The 22,651-nt window shown below is 46.8% G+C and overlaps 1 protein-coding gene across 8 annotated transcripts in view; it reads right to left on the bottom strand.

Moving 5' to 3' along the window:
* Positions 1-2,543: 2,543 nt before the first annotated feature.
* The window catches only part of CFAP45 (cilia and flagella associated protein 45), a 28,666-nt gene continuing 8,558 nt past the window's right edge, over positions 2,544-22,651 (bottom strand). For 6 of the 8 annotated variants that reach the window (XM_016960710.4, XM_063786338.1, XM_063786370.1 and 3 more), the window contains 10 exons: positions 21,093-21,235; positions 18,949-19,093; positions 18,438-18,608; positions 17,107-17,285; positions 15,024-15,153; positions 11,139-11,285; positions 7,961-8,074; positions 7,168-7,361; positions 3,124-3,348; positions 2,544-2,743 (listed from right to left, as the gene is read on the bottom strand). In XM_016960710.4, coding sequence (XP_016816199.3) covers positions 2,665-2,743; positions 3,124-3,348; positions 7,168-7,361; positions 7,961-8,074; positions 11,139-11,285; positions 15,024-15,153; positions 17,107-17,285; positions 18,438-18,608; positions 18,949-19,093; positions 21,093-21,235 — 1,527 coding nt within the window. In that variant the 3' untranslated portion in view covers positions 2,544-2,664. The remainder of the gene's footprint in view (positions 2,744-3,123; positions 3,349-7,167; positions 7,362-7,960; positions 8,075-11,138; positions 11,286-15,023; positions 15,154-17,106; positions 17,286-18,437; positions 18,609-18,948; positions 19,094-21,092; positions 21,236-22,651) is intronic. The other 2 variants (XM_063786261.1, XM_063786299.1) reach the window with 1 other exon arrangement.

Raw genomic sequence — 22,651 nt, 5'->3', positions numbered from 1 at the left:
GCCCTGTGTTGATTCAGTGGCTTAGAGGAGCACACAGAGCTCACCATCTCCGCCTTTGAGCATGAGAAGGGGAAAGCTTAAACCTCCTCAGCAGAAAGCACCTCCACTAAAGGTCCAACCTCTAGCAGCAAGACTGAGCCTAGGAACCCACTGAAGTCCTCAAAAGAATGCCCATTTTCTCTTTGTCTCCAGGCCCTAGGTTTACTCTGCAGGCTCAGCTCACACAGTGTCCTGCTGAGTCTGCCACTACTATCATGCAGCCTAACCCCACCAATCCCCACTTAACACTGGGAGATTTCTCTGTAATTATCCCCACTGCCATTTCTGAGTGAGATTGGTAGAGGGTTTATAAAAGATTGCCCAGATGTAGTTGACTGGCCTCAGATCCCAACTGCCTGCCTGGCTCTCAAGAGTGTCAGGCATCTTAGAACTAGATTCTTACTGGTTCAGACTAGTTCTGGAGCCCATGAAAGCCTGGGTGTGACTTCTTAGGAATCCCAAGAGAAGAAATTGAAACTCTCTTCCACTTCATGGGCCAATTCCAAGATGGAGAACTCCTGATGAGAGTAAAAGGGTCAACCCTGAGGCAGAGCCCTGAGATTCTCTCCCAAACCATCTTCACTTGCTCAGAAGTGGCTATATTCTCTCTTCTCCAAAGCCAGGCCTTTATTCACGTAACCTATAACTGCCCCTGTGTCCAGACCCAGTCGACAGTCTCACTCACTTTTAGTAAGGCTTTGGGATCTTCCCGGACCCAAAGACCTACATTTTCACCAGCAGCAGCTCTGGTCAAATGCTGGCCTTACTTTCAACCTATGATGTTGGCCCATTTTTGTCTAAGTGGGCTCAGAAGTTAGCAGTGGGTGTGGAACCCCCTTTCTCCTCAATCCTTTCTCCATAGTGGCCCATTTTTTCCAGCCCTGAGATGGATGACTTAGGTGTGAGCCTAGGCAAACTCTTAAGCACCCAGGCTCTTTCTAGCTTTCCTGGGAAAGAGTGTCTCCTGAACTAGGCAAAGCCTTGTTCCCTGGTCCCTGCAGGCATCAGCTAAGCAACAGGTGATGCTCAGAGAGAACCTTTGCCAGTGCCCCAACTGCAGATGAGTCCCAGAATCCTCAGCGGCATTGTCATGTCTTCTCTCCCATCCGAGGCTGGGTACCACATCTTCCCAAGACCCCTAGGGAGGAAGGCATCAGCTTCCCTAGGAAGGAGGGTTGCAGTTAGAGGTGCTGAGCAGGGACGGTGAGAAAGCCTCTTTCCCAAACAGTTGGTCGGGCGGGGCAACAATCTTTCCTGGTGGAAAAGGTGGAGAAGGCACCTGGGGAAGCTGTGGCTGTCCTGAGGAAAAGGAAGCACAGGAAACAGCTTACTGACTCTCCCTGGGCCCTATGAAAAGAGGACTCTTGCCTGAGGCCCTTGTAACCTGGAGTTGTAAACATCCAGGACGCACCCAGCAGATTCCTCACCTCCTCTAGTGCAGGGCCTATCAGGGAAGGCAAGACTGGGCTCTGGATTTGAAAGATGAATCCATCCCCAGGGGTAGAGAGGGACCTCATTGTCACAGCAGCTGGAGGAAAGCCCTTTCCCCTAGGCACACAAAAACAGGGGACATGGCTCCATCCCTAGAAGCTAGCAGTCCAGCCCCAAAGGGGTACCTGACAACCAGGTGAGAGGCCAAAAAGGCAGAGATGATTCCAAAGGTACAAGAAATTTGGTGGGAGCAGCTCAGGGGAGAAAACAGGAGCAGACCGGCATAAATTAGCAGCTTCTGAGGGGGCAGCAAGGTCTGTTGTGCTCAGTGAGTGCCTGGAATGTACCTGGCATGTGGTAGGCACTCAGTCAGTATCTGAATAAGTGAATGAATGATTAAAGTATAGTTTGGGGCAAAGTGAGACAAGTTAAAAACAGATGAAAATGGTTTGGGAGCGCCACCTATGGGAGTGAGGTGGACTGAGGAGAGCCCAGCCACAGGAGGGGCTGAGTTCGGGTGAGGGGACTGGACTGGCAGGGTGGAGAGTGCAGGGCTCTTGGTGTGCCCTAGTGGGGCATGGGCCTGTGTCTGTGTTGCAGCATTGCCTGGAATTGAAAGGGTTCTGGTGGGAGAGAGCTGAGACAGGCAGAGTGAGCCCCAGGTTCAAACTTCACTCCCTCCACAGATGTGATCTGAGTCATGGGTGTGATCCCAGTAAGAGCCTTGCCTCACCTGGCCCTGGTGCCTCCTTCACCAGCTCCGCCTGGCCAAGCCTTGCCCCAGCCCCCACTGAGAGGCAACTGTAGCTCTGCCTCAATGCCCTGAAATGCTTCTGAACTGGGCGTCAGGGTGGAACTGAGACAAGATTGTGATCCCAGGGAATCACAAAAAGGCCAGGAGACACCAGAACAAAGGGACCTCCTGTCTTAGGAGAAACCATCATAAAAGAGCATCTTCTCATTCCCTTACCCTCAGCACCACACCACCCACACTCGGGTCCCCCACAACCTATTTTACTCCACCTTCAGTACCCTGTAGCAGCCACATTCCCACAAGAAAGCCAAGCTGTTCCTTAAAGTCAAGTAGATTTAATCTGTAACTATGAAATGTCTAGGTTAGCAGCAATTATGGACACCCAGAGACTGGGCAGAATCTGTCCCCCGAAGGCATCCTGAGGGCCACGAAGGCTCCCCTCAGTTCACAGAGGTAGCTGGCAGGATGTTAGCTTTGCGCTCAGCTTCAATGCAGTACTTCTCGGGAAGGCCAGTGGCTCTGCCGGGGAAACGCAGGCAGGTATAAGGAAAGGTATTGGACCAGACAGGAGGTGGGAGGAAGCAGGCTCTGGGTGGGGTTTACAGAACCTGGGGGCCTGCACCCCCCAACCCTGCTCTCACAATCCACCCCCCAAACACACATTCATGCCAAGGCTCCAGCATCCTGCCAAGGAGCTCCCAGAGAGCCAGCAAGACCCCATCCCAGGACTTTCTGCTGGAGCCCCCTTCGGAGGGATGAGCCCTGGGTGGGGAGAACGGCCTCTCCCTGAGCATCTCTGCCATGGCCCTTCACCCCCAAATCCCCATGCTTTCCAGCCTGTGGTGCCATCTCTTTGGGGGAGGGAAGAGGATTTGGGAAAGGAGGAGATTCCAGCGCACCTCAGCTCTTCAAGCTTTTTCCTCTTGATCTCATCGATGCGCTCACGGCGTTTCTGGGCCTCCTCTTTGAGGCGCCGGCCCTCCTCAAAGGTGGCAATCCGGTTCTGCACTTCCTTCTGCTGGTTCTCGCGCACCTGGCGCCGGAGCTCATTGGCATGCTGTAAGCGCCCTGTGGCCTTTTTCTCCTCCTCCAGCCGCTCCTTCTCAATCTGTTCTCTCTGAGCCCTGGGGGAGGGAAACAGGAATGAAATGAACTCAGCTGAGCTGGCCCAGGCCAGGAAAGGTGGTGGGGGAGCCTCCTGGGTGGGCTCCTTCAGTAGACATGCCTCAGAGACCACAGCCCTCTGGGCTCCAGCCCCATTTTGTAACTCAAGGATCAGCCCCAAAAGCTGCTGCGCATGCATGCCCCCTTCTCCTACCCAGCCAGGACTAGCTCCAGGGTTGCATGACTGTATGTCATGGGCATGCTTAGAAGGGCCCCGAGCTTGGTTTGATGCTCTGCTTTCACTGTTTTGAAATTCTTAATAATTTTTGAACAAGGGAGTCCACACTCTCTTGCTCTGTCACCCAGGCTGGAATGCAGTGGTGCTATCATAGCTCATCGCAGCCTCAACCACCTGGGCTCAAGTGATTCTCCCACCTCAGCCTCCCGAGTAGCTGGGACCACAAGAGAGTGCCACCACACCCAGCTAATTTTTTGTTTATTATTTGTAGAGATGAAGTCTCATTACATTGCCCAAGCTACACATTCTCAATTTTCACTGGGCCCTGAAAATTATGCAACCAGTCTTACATCCAGGGTTTCACCCACTGGGAACTATTGTTCCTACTTCTCCCTGATAACAATGTATAACTCCTCTCCAGCTTATCCTGAGATTTCTTCTCCTTCCTTCCTTCCTTCCTTCCTTCCTTCCTTCTTCCTTGCTTCCTTCCTTCCTTTCCTGCCTCCCTCCCTCCCTCCCTCGATGCTTGGAAATGTAAAAGATGCGTAAAGTGTCATGCTAGCTCCACCCTGGTTACTGGAAGAAGGAAGGAGCTCAGCCTGATATCGCTCAGTTCTCTTCCTGATCCACCTCTCCAAATTTCCCTTAGAAACCTCTTCCACAAAAATACCTGATGGACCCTGACATCAGGGAGAAAATCACTAATGGCAACAGGAAAGGCTCAGAAAACACTCAAATGAAATGCATTCGCATCTCAGAAAAAAATGCATTTATAGGCCTTCTTAAGCTAACATCTAATTTTGTTCTCAACATAATTTAAAAAATGAAATGTAAAATCATCTTAGGCAGGAATTTCTCACCTGCTCTCCTCCCCTAGAGTCACTGATACCCCAACAAAAGGTACCTACAACACTGCTTCATTTCCTCATTTCCCTCTAGCTTTCTTCCAAGATCCACCATACATGCGGCATCCTCCCCACTCCCAGAAACTCTTTCCATCATGCAAACATCTCCTAAAATTCTGTGCCTTCTACAGAGACTTCCCAGTTTACCCGAAGAATACTGTTGGCTTCCTCAGCCCTCTGTATTTAGACACCAAATCCTGACTTCCCAGACACATCTCTGATAGCAGGGGGACTCTCCTCTTTGCCTTGCCATTGTTTTCCTATATTTAGAACAGTTTTCTATTGTTTCACCCTCTTCCGAGTGAAGGGGTAAGTGTGGAAAAGGGGGACTTGTATGTGTCACTAGAGAGCCCCGGTGGTGCCAGGCAGTTGAAAATCCAAATGAGGATGAACCTGGTCGTTCCATCGGGTTAGGGCAGTGATCACAGAGCCTAGCTACATTTTAGAATCACCTGGGAGCTTTTGAAACAGATTCACGCATGGGCCTAATCCCAGACCATTTAAATCACAATCCAGGAAGTGAAGCCTGGTCATCGTATTTTTCAAAAGCTCCAAGACGTTTCTAAAAACCACTTGGTAGAGGAAGACAGCTATCTCTGCTTAGTCAACAGGCTGAGAAGTATGGACATCCCTCTGTCCAGAAACAAAAGTCCACATATAGGCCATACAGGAGGCTGTGCTTTTGAGGCAGAGAAAGTTGGATTTGGGCGGTGGCAGAGATGCTTCTGAGTAAAGACACCAACCATGGTGGTCACATGGCCCTGGAGACACTAGGCCTAGATACTAACCTACAACAATAGGTGAAGTTGAACTTCTCCAAAAAGGCTGGTCTAGCTTTAATAACTGGCTAGTGCATATGCTTCAGGCAAATGATGCAAAGGAAAGACAAATGGGTCGGCAGCAAAAGTAGGACTTAAATTTCATTTCATTAATATTTATTAGTGCCTGTTAACAGCAACACAGATGTCCAAGGGCATAGAGGCCAGGGAGGAGAGAGGAGACATCTGGAAGGCAGTCTGTAGCCCAAGGGCAGAATCTTGGGGGGCATTTAGGAAGCTACTTTCTTCACTAGGTGTCCAGTGACCATGGCACAACCCTGGGGGCAGAGAAAATTACACAGCCAAAGGGTATCATGGCAGGGGGGACATGCTGGGGCCTGCAGTCCAATAAAAGGCCAAAAATCTGGCTCTGGTAAGGACAGAGGCTCCCGAAGACCTGCTCTGCCTCTAACTAGCGGTCTGGGTAGCCTGGTCTGGCATGCCACTAACTACCCATTGCCAAGAGGAAGGACTTAGAGCATATGAACCAAGAAAGTGATGCTATACTGTTTAATCTCTATTTATCTGAGCATAATGTCTATAATTTTGTATCCCTTCAATTCAAATTTTGCTTGGCTTGTTTCCTTTTGAAAAATTCTAATGTTGTAGGGTCTGAACCAGAGCAAAAAGAGAGTCATTCCCAGTTAGACCAGGAGAACACCCCCAGGGACCAGGTCTGACTGGTGGAAAATAGAGCAGAGAGGGAAACCAATGGGAGCTGTGACTGTTGACTGCTTTTGGGGAGGGAGCAGAACAGTGAGAGATGTGAACATTTAGCTTCCACTTATGTGTTGAAATTATCATTGAGCCAAAAGGGAAAACAAAAGTAAAAGGATAAAGAGCTACCAAGGAAGAAAGATGGATTGATGTAGGTGCAGTCCATCCAAACACAAATCTCTAATACCTTTCCTGTGGAACGGGCAAGAGCAGTGTTTTGTTAATTGCTAATGTCCTCCATGGCATCCAGCACAGAGCCCTGCATTTCTGTGCTTAATATATATTTGTCAAATGAACGGCAAACAGCTCCCTTAAAGTCCTGCTCCAGTGACTCACAACCCTTAGTGTCTGAAGTTCTTTTCTCTATCTTTCCTAAACCACTCCTCTTGCAGTTTCATCCCCAATTTGCAGGGGCACATGGGTCAGAGGGCAGCAGAATGGACCAGATTTTTACCTTTATTTATACTTTTACTGCTCCAGGGTAAATAATCCCAGTCATCACCAATTCCTTAAGCAATTCCAGGTGCTATCTCCCAATTCTCTAATCACAAAATTCTTGGCTCAAGTGATTTTTAAAAGTTTTGGAACCAACCCAAATGTCCAACAATGATAGACTGGATTAAGAAAATGTGGCACATATACACACATGGAATACTATGCAGCCATAAAAAATGATGAGTTCATGGCCTTTGTAGGGACATGGATGAAATTGGAAACCATCATTCTCAGTAAACTATCGCAAGAACAAAAAACCAAACACCGCATATTCTCACTCATAGGTGGGAATTGAACAATGAGATCACATGGACACAGGAAGGGGAATATCACACTCTGGGGACTGTGGTGGGGAGGGGGGTGGGGGGAGGGATAGCATTGGGAGATATACCTAATGCTAGATGACGAGTTAGTGGGTGCAGCGCACCAGCATGGCACATGTATACATATGTAACTAACCTGCACAATGTGCACATGTACCCTAAAACTAAAAGTATAATTAAAAAAAAAAAAGTTTCAATCATCCATCTAGTTATAATGATCCCACCAACCCAGACAAGATTGACGAGCATCTGTTAACATGCCAGAAAGCTTCTCTCTATCCAATATGGACCATCCCTGCTACAGTACAAAGAAAGGAATCCAAGGTTCCCAGGCCCCTCCTACCGAAGAATCCTCTCGAACTCATCCCGGTCCCGTTGCACCTGAACAGCCAGAGCGTGCTCCTTGAAAGCCACCTGTTCGAGCCGACTTTTTCGCAGCTCAGCCTCTGTTTCCATCTTCTTCTGCGCATTTTCCTTTTCCTTTCTGCGCCACTCTCTGTCTGCAACCTCCTGGTTGCGCTTGGCCCGCAAGGCATCCTGGGAATGTTGGCAGGGGACCAGTGAGGGCACAAAATAGCTGGAAGTACAGACCAAGTGCCTTTAAGAAGATACCTACTTACAGACTCTGACAGTCTGCTTTGAAAAGCACCATGAATTTCTCTGGCAGCTAGTTATTCTAGGAAAGGAGAAATGGAATCCTGTCATCAAACCTTTGGGTTAGAAGATAACCTGAGGGGTCATCTTGTCCTTCCAACCCACTCATCCCAGTTCTTTCCCTGTACCTCAGACATCTCCAGGCAGTCTTGAAATTGCTTCTAATTTTAAAAACTGCTAATGATGGAGATACCGCAGTTTCCCCTGGTGGCACATTTCATTAGTTGGTTAAGGTTGAAAGTTCTTCTTTATGGAGCAGCGAAAAACTTTCTCTTGAACCTTAAGCACAGGCTGCACTGCCCAATCCCTGCTGACACAGGCCCTGGGAGCAGGCCACCCCTTCCTTCTCAGACTACTGAAGTCTAGGTAACTTGCATCCTTTCCTCCGCATCTCCACCCTCAAGGCCATTCTACAGGCTGTCAAAGGGATGGATAGGCAAGGGAGTGGGAAAAGTAGAGGGAAGTCGCGACTAAGCAGGTACCTGTTCTGCCTGGTAATCCTGCGCCTTCTCCTGCATGACCCTCAAGCGTGCGATCTCCTTCTCTTTCTCCCTCCGGATTCTCTCCTGCTCAGCCTCAAACTCTGCTTCTCGAGCCTGCCGGAAGGAAAGGCCTTGTAGAATAGTTGCCATTGCCCCAGCCTTGCAGAGAGAAACAAAACCCCTACAACAGACTTTCCAATATCCCCTACCACTTCCTGACTCCTTTTAAAATAGGACAAAATAAGGCCAGGTGCCGTGGCTCATGCCTATAATCCTAGCACTTTGGGAGGCTGAGGCAGGAGGACCGCTTGAGCCCAGGAGTTCATGACCAGCCTAGGCCACAGAGAAAGACTCTGCCTCTACTAGAAATCTAAAAATTAGCCAGGCATGGTGGCATGTGCCTATAGTCCCAGCTACTCGGGAAGCTGAGATAGGAGGACTGCTTGAACCTGGGAAGTCGAGGATGCAGTGAATCATGATTGCATTACTGCATTCCCCTGGGCAACAGAGTAAGACCTTGTCTCAAAATAAATAAATAAGGTAAAATGAATTTAGCAATGCATGAATATAAAACAATTAGCATTTATAAAATGCTTTATTGTTTACAAAACACTTTCCTATGTGTTATCCTGGAGAGCCCTCACAACATTTCCTGAGACAGATATTATAGATGAGGAAACGGATGGTCAGAAAGATCAAGGGTCTTGCCCAAGATTGCACAGGAAGTAAACTACCTAACAGGATTTGAACACAGGTACCCTGACCCTGGCTTTCACACTCCTTCCACTATGTCATAGACAATTTTCAAGTTGCAAGGCTACTGGGCCAAGAAACAACTGGTCCTGTGCCTGTCTTGTAAAGTACAGCAGGTGGAGGTTATCTCATTAGTCCCTGGGCAAAGAGCCAACCATGCTTTGGGCAGTCCCACAGTGGTTACCAGATACTTAAAGAATGAACCACCAAAATTAGCTCCCTTTCCACCTCTCTGAAAAAACAGGTATATCCTTAAAAGCTTCCCAAGCCCAGCTTCCCAACGCCATTCTTGAGCAATCGTAAGATGAATGGTGCAGGTTGGAGGCAAATGTGACATTTATAAAGAATCTTCCCGGCCAGGCATGGTGGCTCATGCCTGTAATCCCAGCACTTTGGGAGGCTGAGGCAGGCAGATCATGACGTAAAGAGATCAAACCAATCCAGGCCAACATGGTGAAACAGCGTCTCTACTAAAAATACAAAAATTAGCTGAGCATGGTGGCGCATGCCTGTAGTCCCAGCTACTTGGGAGGCTGAGGCAGGAGAATCTCTTGAACCCGGGAGGCAGAGGTTGCTGCAGTGAGCTGAGATCGCGCCACTGCACTCCAGCCTAGTGACAGAGCAAGACTACATCTGAAAAAAAAAAAAAAAAAAAACTTCCTTGCCCTCATTCTACCTGCCCAGACTTCTGTGAAGCCCAGTGAGTTGTCCCTGTAAGTTGTACAAGGCTGTTGTCAAGCTGCTTCCTTTGTCCACCCTGCCCTAGATAGCAGGACAGGGAACTCTGGGTGTTTCTACAACCAATTTCTGCTTTTAGCTCTGCAGGGGCAGCCCTGGCTGCAAGAATAGATACCACCGTGAGGTTGGTAAGGGCTTGTGATATACGTAGATACTTACGGTGGACTGTGGACATGCCCAAGTGCCTGATTCCGTGGCCAGTCTCCAGCCTCTCCCAGCTACACCTTGACAATGTCCTTTCCATGATAAAGACAAGATATACTCCTCTCTTGCTTAGAAATTCATGGCGACTCCTTATCATTCCACTCTTCCAGCTCCACTCAATGTCCAAGACACCCCAACAACTGCTCTTAGCTCTCTGTCATCTCACCATCCTCATTTCTTATTATATCCACTACCAACCCTCTGCTGCAGCCAGAAAATATGTGCACTAACTCCTACACAGAATTAGCTCATCATCCCCAGCTTCATTCACTTGGGAAAATAGTGGTTGAGTTCCAGTGGTACAGCATTATCCTAGGTATTTTCAGCCTAGTCTGACTGGACACATATTGAAGCATCCAGTATATTTTGAATCATCAGTGACCATTTCACAGGATTATTGTAAAGATTAAAAGAGATAACACGTGTAAAACACTTAGCACGGAGCCTATGCACAGACTAGGTGCTCACTAAATGATAGTTATATGATTGTTATTATGTAGGAATCATCTATGTCCCCAAACCTGCATTCTCACTCTATTGCTTGCATAGAGTGTCCCCAGCATCCAATAAGAATACTAAAGCCAATAAGTGAGCTTCGCTGAGCTTCATTTTCTGTGGTTTGTATTCAGAACATATAGGTGTACCAAATATGCCATTCAAATTATACTCACACCCTCCCCCTGGCCTTCTTTAAAAATCAGTACTATAGAGGAGCATAGAGAAGTACAATGTGTTTCTGTCATCATGGAATTTCAAAACTAGCAGGGCAGACAAGATCAACACATGAAGAATTTAATAACTTTCCTGCCACCTTGAGTACTTCCTCCTCTTTCTACATAAATCCATGTTCACTTTATCTATACCACTCTTAAAAGCCTTCTTCTACTCTCCAATCCCCATAGATCCCAATCATTTTATTACTCAATTTTGCCCCAGAATGAGCTGACACATTCATGAGCTACATCCATCTGCAACTGTCTGCAGGTATGGCTCTCTCCTCCACTGTGCATTTGCTCTGTCATATAGGTTCTTTGGTGGGAGATGGGGGAAGACTATTTTCTGAGTCTAGCACCCAACACAGGATGTCCAATATAGGCATTTGCACAAGAAATTTATGTAACCGCTGACTCATGATTACCAGGGGTATAATTACACAAGTCATGACAAATCCACAAAAAAACTCACTTTCACCAATAGTTTCAGTTTTCTTTTCTGCCTGCACATGGCCCTCATCCCAACTTCTAATCAAAGGTGTTAATGAGGTTAAAGCTAATTTGGTTGTCCTTTCTAGGCTGTCTCTGTTAATGAACAAGTGGACTGCTAAGATGAAGAGACAAAGAAGCCAGGCCCTTGAACTAAGGATGTGCATCTTAGAATGAAGGTGCGGCTGCCTTCCACTGGAGTTCCCTTAGTTCTCAGGCCCTCCTCTCCCTGTGACAGACATTCCATTCCTAACCAAAGGTCCCAGAAACCAAGTCCCTACCATCTTCTTCTTGGTAAACTCCATCACCATCTGGTCTGCCAGCTTCTCCTGAGCCAGCAGTTCTGCTTTCTGTTTCTGGTTTTCATCATTGATGCGCTTAATCTCAGCTTGCATCTTCAGTTTTTGTTGCTGCCTTCGTTCCATGTCCTGCCAGCAAAAGAAAGAGAGCCTCAGAGTACAAAGAGGTAAGACTAGAAGCCACTGGCATCCAGGGATAGAGAGACGCAGACAGAGGAGGGGGCAAATGCATTGCCTGCAGCCTAGTGTCCACAACTGTCCTTTGTTAAAGCTGTTTTTTCAAGGGTCATAAATACCCTCTTCAACCAAATGGCCTCTTTACAGTCTTCATCCAACTTGACTTTGTGGCAGCCCCTGATGCTATTGATCTCTATATTTTCAGGAAGCAGAAGCTCTTAAAGTTCCACACAACTGCCTCTCACATGTTTTGCTAAATCCTACCCCTGTGGCTTTGCTCATGGTGCTTCTCCTGCCTTCAATGTCCCTCTCCCATTTAAACCCAACTTTCACTCTCCAGTCAATAGTGACGACTGAAATAATACATATTGCCTTAATTGAGTGCTTTCTATTTCTTGAGCACTGTACACAGACTATCTCTAATACCTAAATATGTCCCAAAATCCTAAAAGGTAGGTAGGCCTCGTTATCTCTCTTGCTCCAATAAAGAAACTGAGGCCCAGCATTGAAGTGACTTCCCCACCGGCCACACAGCTTATAATCTCCAGAGCTAAAATTTTGAAACCTGTTCTGTCTAAATTAAAGTATCAACCTTCTCTGGAAATCTTGCTTGATTGCCTCAACTTTCAGTTCTCTCTCCATTTCTAAATTCTCTCTGCACTTAAGGTGGTGACACACCTCTTGCAAGGTGATCATACACTGCCTTGCAGGTCCCCACTCATTTCATATGTGTTCGCTCTGCCCCAGTTACAGGACAAGGGACCTTGTGTCACACATCCTCTCTTCCCCAACAATATGTAGCCCAATGCAAGGAAAATAGCAAATATTCGATAAACCGTTGATAAATGAGGCAGGAAAGGTAGGACCAAAGTGAGAGGCATGTGAGAAAGGAAAGAAAAAAGGTTCTTAGACACAGAGAAACATTTGACGGAGATCAGAGTACCAATGTGAACAAGGTCGTTTTTAAGGAAGGATCCCCCTGCCTTTCCCAGACCTGAGCCTTCAACAGCTCTCAATGATCAGACCACTTCTGAGCCAAGCACATTCTCAGGTGCAGAGGGGCATCGGAATTAGGGGAACAGCTGGCCCCCCAGTCACCTCCAATCAATCTCAGACTCCTTAAGTTCTTCTATTGATCAACTCACCCCACCTCCCACACTGTTTCCAGCTCCCTCCATTTCTCCAAAGACTAAATCCCTCCCTGGCCTTCCAGCTCTTCCTCAGCCCAGCTGCTGCCCTGATTCATCTAACCAAGGTAACTCTCCCTGTGTGTCTTCCTCTAGTGCTGGCTCTCTGCCAGCTTGGCTCACTGCCCAGTTCAAGGCTTCTTCCTTCAGGAAGGCTTCTGAACCAGAGCGGTATGGCAACTCTCTGCCTCTGAGGTCCATGTGGTGCGTGAGTCACAGACATTCCCTCTCTCTCACCATACTCATTTCTTTGCTCACTCCACTTTTCCCTTTCTGCCCCTCCAACTCTCTCATTCCTTTTCCCCCTTCTCCCTCTCTTTCTTTCCTTCCTAACTGCTTCTCACTGATTTTAGACCTGCCATTTGTATCCCAGACATCATTTAATCTCACTGGCCCTCAAAGCTAAAGATGCTGTTGATTTCTGATGTATGACATACATACAATCATGTATTTATTTACTTCTTTCCCTATTTATTTACGTTTTGTTGTTTTTGTTGGCTCATTTCATTTCCAAGACACCAAAGGACTTTCCCTGTTTCTTTTGAAGCCCTTCCAAAGCAACCCCAGATAAATTCCCTTCACTCTTTTCCCCTTTGTTAGCAAGGTGGGAAACGCTGCCCTTTGTACCACCATGAGATAATACAGTAGGTCTAAAGCTGGGAAGGCACAGGTTTCCTTGCTAAAATTGCCCAATAATACTTCCTGGAGACTCAGGGAGTGCCTGTTAGAAGGACATTAAAAGGATAATGACACAACATCAACATAATGGTGCTGACTCATGGACTCCTAGAACTTCCTCAGTGAGCCCACTAATTCCCACTCCCCACATCTAGTTGGATTTTCCCGCCCTCACTTCTCACCCACTACCCTGCATATTTGCCCTCTAACTTTCCTTCTTGGCCCTTTCCCACTCTCTCTCCCCTGAGCCAGGAAATGGAATAACTTGGCCAGGTCTCTCATTGCCTTCACCCTGCTATTCTCCTTCTCATGCAGTTCACGGAGCTGTGTGCCCCTTCAGTTTCCCAACTACACAGGTGATCTTCATTGCACTTCTCTAGCAGCTCCTCACACTGCAGATGTGATGAGAAGGCTTCATAATTACAAGTCTGCCCACCTGCAGCACTCTTCACGTCCCCCTGTCACTCACCACCATCAAATGCACTAGCTGATGACAACTTGACAATTCACAAACACAGGGGAGGGAGAGAATCGTAAAAGAATACGTGTTCCACAAGTTAAATGGCACCATGAGGAGGCAATCATACAAATTCAGAATGTGAGATATTCTTAAAGGCAACCGGCCTAGATGCTTCAAAACATCAGTGTTGTAAAAATGAATGAAGAACTGAATGAATGAATGAATGAATGAATGGGGGAACTCTTCTAGATCAAAACAAACTAAAGAGACTCAACGGAATGCAATGTGCAAACCTTGATTAACGTCTAGTTTGGAAACAAGAGAGCCGGAAATACATATTTGGAACAATTGGGAAATGTGAATGTGGATTAACTATTAGATGATATTATGGAATCACTGAATCCAAGTTTTTGATGGAGGAGGTGATAATGGTATTGCTGACATGTAAGAGAGTGTCCATGTTCTTCAGAGCTGCAGGCTGAAGCATTTAGTGGCAGAGTGTCAAGATATCTGCAACTTACTTTCAAATAGTTTAACAATAAATAAATAAATAAATATATATATATATATATATATACACACACACACACACACCTAGAAAGAAACAAACAACTAAGGTAAATGATTAACAATCATTAAATCTAGGTGAAGAGTTTATGGGTGTGATACAATTTTTTCAACTTTCTGTGTGTGCAAAATTTTTCAAAATAAAAAATTGAGGAAAAAAATAAATTATCCAAGTGCCTGCCATGTCCCTCACTGTACTAAAGGGTTTTATACATTGTTACAGCCCAGAGAAGGCACACAGAAGATGACTTTTTAAGTCTTCTTAGTTTGGGCAGGTATGTCGTCATTTCTTTTGCAATAAATATGCTTACTAATTTTATTTGGACTAACAGGAAGAAAAGGTTTGGCTTCACAACACAGTTAATGACAATGGGATGCTATGTACTTTGAGTGAAGTAACAGCAGGGAGTCTGGAACTAAGATATTGCTACTGTTCATCTACAAAGTATATAATATCCCTAGGTGATTGAGGGAAGACTATAAAACATCCCTATGTTTACTTGTGCAAAGCATGCAGCCATATATTTCCTTTATGTGTCTATTCACAGTGATATGTCAGTCTTGGACCTCAAGTCCTTGGAAGGAAGGGATAATATCTATCCAAATCACTGCTCATCCCCCAGCGTGACACCATGGTGAAATAAATATTTAACATGGCAATAAAAAGTTGACGGTGATGATGTTGTGAAATGAGCATGTGCCTGGCAGAAAATCAGTCAACACCCTGAAACCCCAGAGTCTTGAAGGGTTTTGATGCTGCTGGTGGTGAAACGTGGCATTGTCTGTCTGGCCTGTTACCTTTAGATCTTCCTCTTGGAGCTGTTCCATATATTCCAGCATCTGCTCCTTCTCCTGCTCCCGCTGCTCAGCAAGGAGCGATCGCTCCTCCTGGTTCTTTTCCATCTGTTCCACAATTTGCCGCCTTCCTCTTGGAAAGAACAGTGCCACAGTGTCTTAGAAACCCAGGGTCCACATCTCCCAGAGTCCAACCTCCACCTAAACAACCCCCAAGATGGGTGGTGTCACCAAAACAACTTGACAAGTGCCCCCTAAACATGAATATGCTTCATGAGCCCAGACCAAAGTCCCTCCCCCAGGAAGGACCTCAGGGGTTGGCCTCCTTTCTCCTGAGCTCCTGGTTCCAGGGCTCACTCTTCCTGAGATTCTCCGTCTTTATTTGTTTGTCCAAGAGGGGTACCCCACTTGATAAAACACCTTCTACCTTCCAGTATATAAAGAGTTTCTGAAATCCTACCACCTCCCAATTCTTCCCAGAGTAATCAGAGGAAGCTAGCTGAATAGTAAAAAGCCAAAAAAACAAAACAAAACAAAACAAACCCAGGGTGTACAAGCAATGTTGTCAGTGATTCCCTATGTGTTAGTGGGATGTCAATAAACTTGGAAGCATAGACCCCATGACATATGAGTAAAGGCTGGAAGAACGGGAGAAGACACATATTAGGATCAGAATTAAGGGGAAAGAGTATGAGAGCCACATTCAGACAGAGTGCTCGAATGGCTTCATGACCCCGGATGAAGTAAACAGAAGTAAAGAGTAAAAGGGTTACATGAAAACAAGTTTGGGCTCAATATAAGGACCAGCTCAAATCATTACAGTTGCCTAACAAGACACAGAGTTTTCCTTTGCTGGAGCTGTTTATGCAGAAGATGGACAGCCACTTAGCCACTCAGTAACCTTTCACTGGGAACCTACTATAGTATACCAGGTACCTACCAGAAGTACAGAGGTGAATGTACCAGGTATAGTATACGAGGCACAGAGATGAATGGTTCCAGAGAACAGGATACAGTTGGGGAGCTAAAACTGCCATTCAGTGTGGTACAAAGATTATTTATAAAGGTAATTCATGTATTGTATGGTTGGCATTCTAAATCTAGGACACTATTATTCTATAATTTACTTGCTCTGGGACTTGTCCTTTTCTGCACAAAATGAAGGGGAGACTGAATTTATTCATCTCAACATGAATTAAGCACCTATTACAGGCCAAACACTCTGCTAGGCTCAGAAGCTACAGAACTGGATACGAAAGGACCTGTCCGCAATGAGCATAGCATCTAGGAGGGTCAGAAAGCCACAGCACAAGAGTGGGATGCTGGAGCATAAACACAGAGTGATGGGCACAGAGAAGGGAGCCACTAAGCCTGCCTAGTGACATGAGGGAGGTGACAGCAAAGCTATATATAAAGGGAAGGAGACAGCATTTTCCAAGAGGAAAAGGAAAGAAAAGGGTATTCAAAAAAGAGAAAACAAAAAAAAAATTAAGAACTTGTCACAAGGCCTGGCATGTTGGGGGCCTGGGAAAAAGCACAGAGTAGATGGCAGGTAGGGGTGAGAAACGAGATTGATTGCAGCCAGACTGTGAAGTGCCTCCTAGGATTTGGGAAATAAGCTTCTAAAAGTTCTGTGATTCTGGCCGGGCTCATGCCTGTAATCCCAGCACTTTGGGAGGCTGAGGCCAGGGGATCACTTGAGGTCAGGAGTTTGAGACCAGCCTGGCCAACATGGTGAAACCCCATCTCTTCTAAATACAAAAATTAGCCGGGTGTGGATGTGCGTGCCTGTAATCCCAGCTACTTGGGAGGCTGAAGCAGGAGAATCGCTTGAACCCAGGAGGTGGAGGTTACAGTGAGCCGAGATTATGCCACTGCACTCCAGAGCCTGGGCGACAGAGTGAGACTCCCTCTTAAAAAAAAAAAAAAAGTTCTGTGATTCTATGTATCACTTAGTAAAGTTTTGAGATAATAAGTAGATGACAATAATGACCATTTCTCATCTCTTCCCTCTTTGCTAGGCTACATGGACCTAAAGATACATGGAAATAGCTTAGAGAGGGAGATGCCAAAACCACATCTTTACCTAATTCTTTCCTCCCTCCTCTTCCTCTCCAGTTCCTCCTGCCTTTGAATGGATTTCTGCCGCTCCACTTCCATCATCTGATCCAACCGCTTCTCCTCTGTGTCCAGTTCTTTTTGGATCTGCTGCTTCTCCAGGATTTGGGCATCCCGGATGGCATGGCACTTAGCATTGAGGATAATCTGGAGAGTGGAGATTAAACTGTAGCACTAGGCCTAGGGATGTATAAGTTTAAGGGGAAGAAATGGAAACAGAATGCTATACTGCTGAGCATGCTGGAGGTGTGCATGACTGCTCACAAGTCCGGGGAAATAAGAATGTTCTTATATTTACCTTTCCCCTTAATATAGTTTAGCTCAAAGATTTACTGGCCTCCTGCTAGGTGCCAGGGTCTGTGCAAGGAGGGGCCTGGAATAGCATCTTTCAGGGAGCTACATCTTAGGGTTTTGGTGGTAATGGGTCACCCTTTGGAAATATGATGAAAGCAACAGTCCCTCTCCTCCATAAAACTCACTTATACATGTACACACAAAATTTCTATAAAACTTCAGAGGTCCATTGTCCCACTTAGAGACCCATGAACTCCAGGTTGGACCCCTTGTTCTCCTCAGGGGAGCTAAGACACTCTTGCAGAGGCCAGGCCACAAGATTTTTAAGCTGGAAGAGCCCAACATGACACAAAAGGGATGAAAAACCACGGGTCCATCAATAAGAACCCAAAAGTAAAACCTTTAGAAAATTAAAGGAGGCATACATAGAGAAGATTTACCTGAGAGACAGAAATCAGAGGTGCAGGGATTGGGGAATCAGCACTTTTCATTTGGTAAGGAAGTGAACCACATGCAAATGAGTTACAACAGAATTCAAATGAGCCTCTGGTCTTTAGGCTCTCAGCCAAAGGAAAAGCTTTGGGTACTCCAAAAGCAACCAATTGCCTCGACCACCATACGTGGCCAGAACTGAACTAACAGGATGAAAATAAAAGTAACACTTCACATTTAATTTACCAATCCTCAGCCCACAAAGCCTCTCCCGTCTACTACCTTATTTCATCCTGCCAATGATTCCACAAAGTAGTTTTACCACCCTCAAGTTACAAATGAAGAAAGTGAGGCTCAGGGAGGGCAAGTGACTTGCCCCTGGTCACACAGCGAACAGGTGGCAGAGCCAGTCCTCACTGTGATCACTGCAACTACCACAGCAGGTGCAGCTCTCCCCCGCCCCGCCCCTGCCCACACCCCCACCAGTCCCTGGCCTTGTCCAGTGCGGGAATAAGGGGAGGGCAGAGGGATGGCAGTGAATGCTCAGAGGGAAGGGAGAGACGAAGAGCCCACCTTGCTCATGTCCTTGAGCTCCTCCTCCTGCTCCATCCGCAGCTTGTTGGCTCTCTGCAGGAGGTTCTGGGCCCGTTCCTTGGCCACCTCCTCCAGGTCACTGAGCTTCTTGTTGTTGTTCCACACCATCTCCTTCTGTTTCATGATCTTCTTTCGTGTCATCACTGCATCCTAAGGGAGACCAGTCTGGCTCAGTGGGAGATTATTTCATGCGCTCTGTGCCCTGGGCGCTAGCCTGGCTACCACAGGTGACCCAGTACAATTTTGCCTTGGCCAGTGATGATGTCAGAACCAAGAAGTTCCACAGCCTGGCTTCATTCTCAGCCCTCCCCTTGGCCCCGGCTGCTCCCACCTCTCATCTCAGGTATTGCTCTTTGGTCTCCTTTCTGTAATATTTCTTCATTAAGTACATAATTTGTGCCTCATTTCAGGGTCCCCTAATGAGAGTTCCCCAGTGCATTTTGATTCTGCCACCCATCTGCAGAGGTGAAGGCTTAGGGAGGTTAACTACCATGGTGGCTTCCTTCTCCTTCTTGAAGGCCTGGTCCCTGGCCTCAAGTTCTTCTCTGGTCAGGACATGGGATGCCCATTTGATTCGCTCAAACTCCTCAGGGCTGATGATTAGGGACTCCCCGGAGGGATCCTCTGTGGGAACACTGACACAAGAATGAACAGAGTTAGGGAGGGGAGAGGGAAAGCTCTCAGCACCACACTTCAGGCTTCTCTGCTCTCTTCCCCTCTTCCCATCATGCCAGTGGACTCCCCCAATGGCAGAAGAGACAACAAGTGTGCCATGGGTCCACTGGGGAGTAGACGTTCCAAGTGGGGTGTCAGGTAGCATTGAAGGCTAAAAAGAGACATTTTAAGTCCTTTTTCTATTAGGTCCTGCTCATATGTTACCTTCTCTGTGCAGCTGAGACCCCCCATCATGTCCACATGTGCCCACTCTGCCCCCCCAACAAGGACCAACAGATCACCTCCTCCTCTGAGCCCCCACTGCACTCTGTTCTTACTGCCTGTATCACAGCCAATTGGGCAGCTCTGTTTCCTTTATGAGCTCTTCAGGAAGACACAAACTTCAGGACACAAACTCTGTCTTAACCACATTGGTAGCCTAGTCTCTGGCATAGCGCTTGGTACAGAGTGAGAATTCAAAACAAAGCTGTTGAATTAAATTTTAAAAACAGATTATTCCTCAAGGATGACATAAAAAGGGCAAGGGGACGCCAGACAAGGTTGATATAGATGCTAGTAAGAAACCTAAGCTTCCCTGCCCATCCAGCCTAGAGAGAAGCTTTGAACTGTAAATATTAATTAAAATCTATGATCAACAATAGCCAGAGACATGTCTATAGACCTCTCCTTTCTAGCTATCCAACGCATTCAACAAACCAATCGCTAATTATAATGATTACAAGCAAATGACATATATTAAAGATGGGGGAGGGAGTAGTTAGGGGGGTGGGAAGAAAGCTGCTTCTGGGTGAGGCAGGTACATGCCAATTTGACAGGTACATGCCAATAAGACACAGACATCTGAGACAGGAAGTGAAACCTTATCTAATAAAACTAATGTGTGTGTGTTGGGGGAGGGTGGTCCAGGAGATGGACAGAATGAGTGAGTAGATTTGCAGCTTAGCCAAGATCTTGTGTTTCACAAAGCAGCGTGGCCCTAAACAGCCTAGGATCTGGAGTGACCAGCAGTGATCCGAATCTAAGACAGCAGTTTATACTACTTTCAGCATCCCTGAAAAATAACCAGCCACTTGTCCTCCAACCTGTTTTCAGGACTAGATGGCTCCAAGAAGGAACCCTTCCTCCCTTCCTCTGGCTCCAGGAGTGGCTGCAGGGCTCTAGCCACATCTGGCCACTTGATGCCAGGGCTGACCAGACATGCTCAGTAAGGGGCCGCAGTCCGACACAGCTCCTGGGGTGTGTGCCAGATGTGCCTCTCCAGCTTGTGACACAGGTAGGATTTTCTGGGAATTAGGGTTTTTAGTGGGTGGAGCCAGGGCAGGGAGAACGGTTGTAGAGGGTGAAGCACTAACACAAGAGCTAAACCACTGAGCACAGTGTTGGCTCATGGCACATGGTTGAGCTAGGCCTAAGTCCCACAGGATGGGCTCAAGCCTGGGGGCAGCTCTAGTCAGGAAGTGGGGTTGAGCTAATCCCAAAGGAACCCAGGAAGCCCCTGTGAATTTCTTCCTATGGCCTTAGAGTCTGGGAGGAAGCCAGGGGGCTAATTAGGCATCTGGTCAGTTTCCCTTTGCTTCAGATTCTTAATGCAGCCGAAAGGAAGTGACTCATCTGGATCACTTCCCTTTAGGGAGGGTACTAATGGGGACTTAGAGAGGACTCACTAAGCACCTCCTCTCTACCAGTCCCTTAGCTCACACAGCCAGCTAGAAGTAAGGAAGGACAATGAAGCTGAGAATAAAGGACAGTGGCAATAATAGATACAACAATGGGAGAAACAAGAGAGGCCAGGATGGAGAAGAAAGAAAGAACTATCCAACAAAAAGGGGAAAATGAATAGGAAAGAAGTGGGGATTGGACTGACAGAATGAAACCAGGTGGGTTTACCCATCTCCCTGCAAAGATCCTTAGCAAAAGGATGAGGACTGGACAAAGAAGGGCAGGGGACGGTGTACTCACATGAGTTCTCGGACCATGTCCCGGGTGATGAGCTGGATGGTCTCTGGCTTGCGATCCAAGCCCAAAGCAGTGAGAGTTTTTTGAAGGGTATGCTTATCTCGGAGCAGCACAATGGGGCTGTCGCTCTGGCCCTGGGCTGGGGACTATGAGTTCAGAAAGAATAGCTTAGAAGCTTGTCAACCCCACTTCCTGCTGGTCAGTCCTAACTTCAAGGATAGAGCAGCGTGATGCCCTGTATCTGGGCATGGCTGGATGTGTACTGACCAGCTTTTCTTTTCTTTTTTTTTTTTTTTTTTTTTGAGACAGAGTCTTGCTCTGTCACCCAGGCTGGAGTGCAGTGGCACGATCTTGGCTCACTACAACTGCCACCTCCCGGGTTCAAGCAATTCTCCTCCCTCAGCCTCCTGAGTAGCTGGGATTACAGGCGACCACCACCATGCCTGGCTAATTTTTGTATTTTTAGTAGAGTCGGGGTTTCTCCATGTTGGCCAGGCTGGTCTCAATCTCCTGACCTCAGGTGATCCGCCCGCCTGGGCCTCCCAAAGTGCTAGGATTACAGGCGTGAGCCACCATGCCTGGCCCCGACCAGCTTTTCTGAAAACAAGTCTCTTGTTCTCATACAGATATTCCTCGCAGAATGGTAGGGATAGCAAGGAGTGGGGGTCACTAGTGTGTGTCTATACTTAGTCTAAAATCATCAGGAATTAAAGTAAATTTCTGTTCTCTAGGTTTTCCTCTCTCCATGAAAGATTTTCCTTTATCAAAGAAGAAATAATTATCTCTCTAGGACCACACAGTGGGTTTGAAGCAATATAATTTGTTACAGACTCTTACAAGCTTTGATATTGGTAATTTTAAATTCTTTCTTACGATTAAATTACTTTAACCCCCACAAAAAGCCATATTGAGGGAGTTAGAAATTGCTAAATGACCTGCAGAGGCCTACCCTTAAGATCTAAGGGTAGCTCTCTGCCAGCTCATTGAGTTGGTCGTGAGGAGGTCAGTGAGTTAGAATTCAGCAAGAACACAGACTAACTGTGTGATTTTTTCTTTTTTTCAAAATTCTCCGACCCTGAAGGAGTTAGATAACAAGAAAATGAAATCACCTGTTTCAGAAAATGTCTAAACACAGGAAAGGATGTGTCATTAATGCAGCCACTGTGCTCCTGACCAGAGGCAGGGGGATGGCCCCGCTTGTCCTACCTCACTTTGCACCCACAGTCCCCTGTGTGCTGCTGCCACCTGGTGCCCATCTCTGCTTTCACGTGGGCACAACTCAGTCATGCCACAGGCCACTTCTGCCCTCTACTGCCCATTGAGAGACTTCCTGAACTCTTACCCATCATTGAGGCCAAAGAAACTGGACAAGAGACAAGCATTTTTCTGATAGCCCCCTTTTGCCAGCCAGCATGACTACTCCTGGAGAACACAGCCAATTCCAAATCTCTCTTTGCTTTGACTAGAAAACTCCACATGTACCCAAAACAACAACAACAATACAAATGTCTGTAAGTGAAATTGCATTTTGGCCAGGTGGGGAGACTTATACCTGTAATCCC

The sequence above is a fragment of the Pan troglodytes genome, chromosome 1 (assembly GCF_028858775.2).
Source record: "Pan troglodytes isolate AG18354 chromosome 1, NHGRI_mPanTro3-v2.0_pri, whole genome shotgun sequence".
NCBI classification, from domain to species: domain Eukaryota; kingdom Metazoa; phylum Chordata; class Mammalia; order Primates; family Hominidae; genus Pan; species Pan troglodytes.
This window is presented reverse-complemented; position numbering and strand designations above follow the sequence as displayed.